The following is a 7,219-nucleotide window of genomic DNA, read 5'->3' on the forward strand; positions in this document are numbered from 1 at the left end:
ACAAAATTTATACTCTTTATACCAATGAAAATAATAGATCTAGTGGATAAATTGGTCAGGTTATATATGAATAAAGTAGTGAGACTTCATAAGATTCCAATAATGATTGTTTCAAATCAAGACCACTGATTTACTTCTCATCTTTGGCCTAGTGTAAAGCATGCTCTAGGTACAAAACTGAATTTGAGTACTACTTTTCATCCTTAGATGGATTGACAATCTAAAAGGACATGATGAAGGTTTGCTAAAAGCATGTGTATTAGAGCTTAGATGAAATTGGAAAGATCATCTACCTCTTATGGATTTCACATATAATAATAGTTATCAAACTATTATAGGCATGACACCGTATGAATATGGTAGAAAATATCGAAGTCCGATATGTTGGAAAGAAGTGGGTGATAGAAAATTAACGGGACTAGAGATTATGCAAATTATATCGGAGAAGGTAAAGATTATAAGGAACATGATGAAAGTAGCTCAAGATAGATATGAGAGTTATACAAATGTCATGGAGGAGACCTCTCAAGTTTAATATTGGCGATAGAGTATTCCTGAAGGTTGCTCAATAGAAGCATATGTTAAGATTTGGAATGAAGGAAAAGTTACCTTTATGGTATATTAGACCTTTTGAAGTTATGGAAAGAATTGAAGTTGTAGCGTATAGATTAGCATTGCCCCCGTATTTAGCCAAGATTCATGATGTTTTTCATGTCTCATTACTATGTAAAACCGAATAGATCCCTCCTGAGTGCTTCCACAGATTCCTATTGAAATCAAGAAGGACTTGACCTTGGAAGTGAAACTTGTAAGGGTGTTGGATCATAGTGAGAAAGAACTCAAAAATAAAAAGATTCCTATGATTAAAATATTATGGAGGAGTACTCAAATTGAAAAGGGAAACCGGAAAAGGGAATTTGAGACGAGGAGAAAATATCTTAGTCTTTTCTTGTAAACAGGTATGGAAATCCAAATTTCGATGATGAAATTTATTTTAGAAGGGGAGAATGTAAACCCCGAGTTAAAAAAAAAGGACTAACAACAATTAACACACAATTTGAGAAAAAAAATTGTCTTCTTTATACATGGCATTGAATGTTTATTGCGAAAATGTTTAAGAAGTAGGGTTGTTACATGCTTGTCATATAATATGTATACTAAACTAGCACACAAGAGAATTTTATATGAAGAGATCATCAATGTTTATGGAAAGGCTCACATGATAGTTGTGTAAGTCATTCTTATACTTCATATCACAAAGTTATCTTATATAGGAGGTGTTATGTTTCGATCCTAACCACACGTTATCCTAATCAAGGGTAACAAATGGGCATATATCGAGTATAACATAAACTATATGAAGTTATTTTAGTAATCAAGAGATGATTCATTATTTTAGGTGAATTAGAAAAAATAATTCATTTATTCTTAAATAGTATTGATTGTGAAATATTTGGTCAATGTGAAATGAGATTTAAAAAGAATTTCAAATCTTATTTAAAGAATCAATGACTATAGTGTTGAGAACTAAAATGATTTAATAAAGTAGATATATTTCATGCTATAATGTCTAAATTAAAACATTCTTGATAAAGGGATAATAATTACACTGGGAAACTGAGAAACTGAAAGGTTAAGTTACCACTTATGACCTTCCTAACATTTGAAGGATCATAAGTGGTTGTTAGATATTGTACTTTCAAATATAAATCAATCAATTGTTGAATCCATAATAAATTATTTAAAAAAAATTATTATCCTATTTTATTAAGGATTATGATTTATATTTGGATTAACTTATTAGAAAACTTAATGAGTCATATATATAAAAACTATTTGTTAGAAATTAAAATGAAATGATTAATCAAATGTGACTTAATTGTAAATAAATTTTAAAAATTAAATATTGTAATGTAATTATAATATTGAAGTAACCTACCAATGTGATCCTATTTTATTATTTTTACAAGTGGATTTGAGAAGGGTTAAGAACTCGTTTGTTTTTGCGTTTCAAAAATGTTTTTGAAAAAAATTAATTCTTTTTATTCTTTCCTCTACTTCAAATTAATTTTTTGTGTTTTTAAATTATTTTAATATGCTGATGTCAAAAATAAATTTTTAAAAAATATTATTTTAATGTATTTTCAAATAAAAAAACATTTTAAAAAATAATCATTACCACAACCACGATACTAAACTGGCTGTAAGATTTTAGAGAGATTGCAATTAAATTATTAGGAGGTGTTTAGGAGTATAATAGTCGTTATTTTTCAAAGTATTTTTTCTTGAAAATACATCAAAATAATATTTTTTTATTTTTAAAAAATTATTTTTAATATGAAAATACTAAAACATTTTAGTTTAATATAAAAAAATATTTTTTAAAAATATTTTTAAAACACCAAAATAAACGGGTTATTAAATTGCTTAGTACTACTAATGTGAAATAAGGCTTTAGTCGAGGGAGTGTTTTGTCAGAGCACACCTAATTTCAAGTTCAGACCTTCAAACAACACTTTGCAATTTCTATGGATTGCGCTTGCAGACCCTTTTTCCTCTGGGGAACATGGATGTCCACCACCCCTGGAACCACTTCTCCTCCCAACACCATCAGCCTGCCACTTATTAACAGCAGAAGCTCTACTCTGCCATCGCCACCTCGTCTCAGGGCTACCACTTCCCCTTTCAATTTTTCCGTGGACTTGCCAAGTGGCGGAAACAACAATCACGGTGGCCGGAACAGCAACAATAACAATAAAGGGTGGTGGTGGCGGCGGTGGTGGAATGATGGCAGTGACTCTTCCAATACCTTTTCCCTGTTGTTCTTATTAAGCTCATCCATTGTGCTGCAATTAGCTTCTTCTGCAGCTGCAAGAACTCAACAAGAAGAGGGAGAGGAGGTTTGGGAAGTTAAAGGGAGCGACCGGGCTAGACTTGTTCCTGATTTCTCCAAGGATGAGTTTGTAGTGTCTCCAACATCATCATCGTCACTGCTTTCTATTAATGATTTATGGTCGCAATGCACAACCTTGTTCGTGCGCCTAATGCTTCCCCAAGGATTTCCTCAAAGTGTTACCTCTGATTACTTGGATTACTCTCTTTGGCGAGCCGTCCAAGGCATCGCCAGCCAAATTAGCGGCGTTCTTGCCACCCAGGTATCTATCTATCATTATATGAATGGTTTGCTTTTGTTTCTTTTGATTAATATTTGTTGTGATAGGCGTTGCTTTATGCTGTTGGGTTGGGGAAAGGAGCTATCCCAACTGCTGCTGCCATCAATTGGGTGCTAAAGGATGGAATTGGGTATCTCAGCAAAATCGTATTGTCCAAATATGGACGACATTTTGATGTTCATCCTAAAGGTTGGAGACTGTTTGCTGACCTTTTGGAAAATGCTGCCTTTGGTTTGGAGATGTTAACGCCTGCATTTCCTCATCTCTTTGTTTTCATTGGTGCCACTGCTGGAGCTGGACGCTCTGCTGCTGCTCTTATCCAGGCAATTTCCTGCTTCTGAATTATGTACTGTTGCATTGCGATAACCATTTCCTAATATAACTTTTGGTAGGGAGGGAGGAGGAATTTTGGTGCCAAACTGATTTTATGATGCTCATACAAATTGTTATTTATTTACTTAGAGTTGCTTAAAGTGGATGCTCATAATTTGCAGGCTGCTACAAGAAGCTGTTTTTATGCTGGTTTTGCTGCTCAAAGAAACTTTGCTGAGGTAAAACACTCTTTCTTTTGGTTTTTATTTATTCTCAAATTGTGAATTGCTTTTATGGAAGCTTGGACATGTCTCATTTTTATCAGCCGGTAAAGATCTGTATTTGTGCAACAGATCTTTTATTTCTGACCTTAGTGAGTCCCAAGTTAATTTGATTTGTTTCTGAAAGAAATTGTTAATTGTAGGTAATTGCCAAGGGTGAAGCTCAAGGAATGGTGAGCAAGTTTATTGGTATAATGCTTGGTATAGCATTGGCTAATTGCATAGGCTCCTCAACACCCCTTGCCCTTGCTTCTTTCAGTGTGGTGACATGGATCCACATGTTCTGCAATCTGAAATCGTATCAATCCATTCAATTAAGGACTTTAAATCCTTATCGTGCAAGTAATCAATCTCTTCTCCTTTTCCTTTTTCCCCTGATGGGACTGCTTACTAATGTCTTTATAACTGCATCGGTCGAAATGAGTTGATACAAATAAACAAATAATAATAATAATAAAGAAGCTTGAAATGCAAAACACGTAGAATTTCTGTTACTTTATATAATCATAATTGAAGAATGATACTGAGGAAATAGATATGCATCAGGTCGGATAGTTGGAAGACATAGAACATTGTAAACTGTAGATAGGTATTGCTGGGTATGTTCACATGCAATCTCTTTGGTCTTCTCTATTGAACAGGTTGATAAAACAGAATTTTTACTTGCTAACACAACTATCTGCTGCCACTTCAAGCAGCCTCCATGGAAATCTTCAAAATGGCTGTCTAATGCCATTAATCACCCTTGAGTCTTGATATTGTTCCCATAATCATCTCCACAGTATTGCAATCTCCACAGTATTCCAAAGCTGTATGATAGAAACCCCTTTTTTTCATTGCTCTAACAGGTTTAGTTTTTAGCGAGTATCTCCTCAGCGGCCAAGCACCTCCAGTCAAAGAGATCAATGATGAAGAACCACTTTTTCCAGCTGTACCATTTCTTAATATCTACTCTAAGGGCAATGTGAGTTGCTCTCTATTTTTTTTCCTCTGTGGTTAATGGAAAAGGAAAAGTTAAGAAAGTAAATCTCATTGTTTTTTCTTAATTAATTTCAGGTACAATCAATCGTTTTATCTTCAGAAGCGAGGAATGCAGCTGCTGAAATCGAGCAGAGGCTGCAGCTGGGGTCTAAGCTCAGTGATGTTGTCAACAACAAGGATGATGTGCTTGCATTGTTCAATTTGTATAGAGATGAAGGCTATATTTTGACTGAGCACAAGGGAAGATTCTGTGTAAGTATACTAGCAGCTTTATTTTGAATCTGAAATCCCCCCCCTCCCCCCTCAATCCAGTTTTTTGTAAGTCTATGCGCGTGTATCTTCAGCTTTTCTTCTTTCCATGCTTATTGATTTTCAGTTATATGTGTACGCGTGCATGCATGTATGACCTATTCTTGATTTACATCTATTTTCATATAAAAAAACCATCATGAAATTACTGGCAGTCCTTACTTGAAAGGGATGCTGTCTATACTTCCTCATTGTTTTCTTGTCCAAAATATGATGTAATCCTGCAATTCAAGATCATATCTTGATGCTAACTTCTCTGTGTTGTTAGTTATCAATTCCTTGTATTGGAAGAGTTCTTTTGGTCATTTTAATCCATGCTGTCTCTGATGATTGAAGTCACTAAATTGTAACAAAAAGTATAACTGAAAGAATCTAGCAAATAACCTATGTTTTTTTATGTGTGGAATATCTTTCATGAAATAATGACAATGGTAATAATCGTGTTCCTCTGAAACTCTTTTCATTGTCGAAGAAAAAGAAAGGACTAGTTTTTTTAACTTCTTTTGAAGCAAATTATTTATGGGAGGAAGTGAGCTTACTAATAGTTATTATATGTTGTATCTGAATTACTTGCCACAATCAGGTAGTGCTTAAAGAAAGCTCTTCACCACATGACATGCTCAAGTCACTGTTCCAAGTTAATTATTTATACTGGTTGGAGAGAAATGCTGGAATTGAAGCAAGAAGTATCTCTGCTGACTGCAGACCTGAGGGGAGGCTACAAATCTCTCTGGAATATGCCCGACGGGAATTCAACCATGTGAAAAATGATAGTGTATCAATGGGTTGGGTCGCTGATGGACTAATTGCCAGGCCTTCACCAATTAGAGTTTGTCCTGGAAACATAGCCTCTTCAATTGCAAGCTGATGCAAGATCAAGTTGGATTCCCTTGGACCACAGAGGTGGCTCTCCATGAGGGAAAGAAATGCTTTTGAGGGGGGGGGTTCTTGCCAGCTATATGGCCATTGGTGAACCATGCTTCTGGACATAAATCTATACTCCAATGGTTCTCAGACAAGTCTGTAGTTTAATGTTTCTCAAACAAGTTCAGACGCCCAAACATTGGTCGCTGGACATCGTTAGAAGGAAAGGCAGACTAGGCACTTCTTCGAGCCATCACTGCATGGTCTGAAACTCAATAGGTATGATCAAAATTGAGGCAAAAGAATTTGCCCCAAGGTTCACAAATTTGTTCTTTTATAGAAAACGTTGACACATCTCAAGTTATTGATATTAATCCACCTGCTGTACTGCTTCCTATATAAAAAATATGAAGCTTGTAGCAAAGAAACTAAAAAAAAAAAACAATTCTATGATCGTATTGGATGAATAGTAAGAATTGAATCATTTCGAATAAAATAATATCTAAATATATTTCTAATTAGTTTAAGAATTTGAAAAATAACTATTTTTTTAGCAAAGTTGAAAAAAAAATTGTGCCCTAACCTAGGTGACTTAAAAGCTTAGGTCTTTAAAATAAACCCCAACTCAAGTACATGAGAATTAAACTGAAAAAAACAAAAAAAAATATCGAAAAATAAAAAAAAAAAACATTGTAGTGAATCATGCGACTTCAACGGAGCGACAAATCTTATAGATTTTTTGATATATTATAAAAAATGCTGGCTAGTAAAATGTTAAAATCATAATTTGCTAGGCAAGATATATATATATATATATATATATATATATATATATATATATATAACGAGTGATCGACATAATTAAGAAGAATTTTCGTTAAACTTTTTTCTAATATAGACAAATATGACAATTATTAGGAAAAAGGTTCTTCCTCAGGTTCATCTTCATGCGTCAAAGAGCAGTGTTAGGAATCATCCACATGTACTAATAATTATCCCTGCAGATGGGAGGGAGTATCATGATTCAAGCCCACAACTACAAAGCAGGAATTTCCTACTCGGTAAAAGAGCTGGGTAGCTATAATTAGCTGTGCAGGCATCGCAGCTTTCGGAGCATTGAACTGTAACTAAAACTGTTTAGTATTTTACTGTGGATTGCACAATGCAATCCACAGTAACACGCTAAGCAACTACTTACTTTTTTTTTGTTTGTTTATTTTTTTTTTCTTTTTATTTTTTTACTTTTTTGTTAAGCTTTTTTTATTTTTTTTAAACTGTTTTTTTTTTGTTTTTTTATGA

At 33.9% G+C, this 7,219-nt stretch overlaps 1 protein-coding gene across 1 annotated transcript; it reads left to right on the plus strand.

The window, feature by feature from the left end:
* Positions 1-2,463: 2,463 nt before the first annotated feature.
* On the plus strand, positions 2,464-6,298 carry LOC133692629 (protein root UVB sensitive 1, chloroplastic-like). Its single transcript, XM_062113711.1, has 7 exons — positions 2,464-3,155; positions 3,221-3,496; positions 3,668-3,724; positions 3,910-4,108; positions 4,615-4,730; positions 4,823-4,999; positions 5,640-6,298. The coding sequence occupies exons 1-7, from the start codon at positions 2,529-2,531 to the stop codon at positions 5,922-5,924; spliced, it is 1,737 nt and encodes a 578-aa protein (XP_061969695.1). The 5' UTR covers positions 2,464-2,528; the 3' UTR covers positions 5,925-6,298.
* Positions 6,299-7,219: the final 921 nt, after the last annotated feature.

Source organism: Populus nigra, chromosome 1 (genome assembly GCF_951802175.1).
Source record: "Populus nigra chromosome 1, ddPopNigr1.1, whole genome shotgun sequence".
Lineage (NCBI taxonomy): Eukaryota > Viridiplantae > Streptophyta > Magnoliopsida > Malpighiales > Salicaceae > Populus > Populus nigra.

Bases quoted from the DNA above. Each gene is read 5' to 3' on its own strand.
- LOC133692629 (XM_062113711.1), top strand. From the start codon at position 2,529: ATGGATTGCGCTTGCAGACCCTTTTTCCTCTGGGGAACATGGATGTCC. The intron at 4,731-4,822 runs GTGAGTTGCTCT...AATTAATTTCAG, and splicing joins ATATCTACTCTAAGGGCAAT to GTACAATCAATCGTTTTATC. The intron at 5,000-5,639 runs GTAAGTATACTA...TGCCACAATCAG, and splicing joins AGCACAAGGGAAGATTCTGT to GTAGTGCTTAAAGAAAGCTC.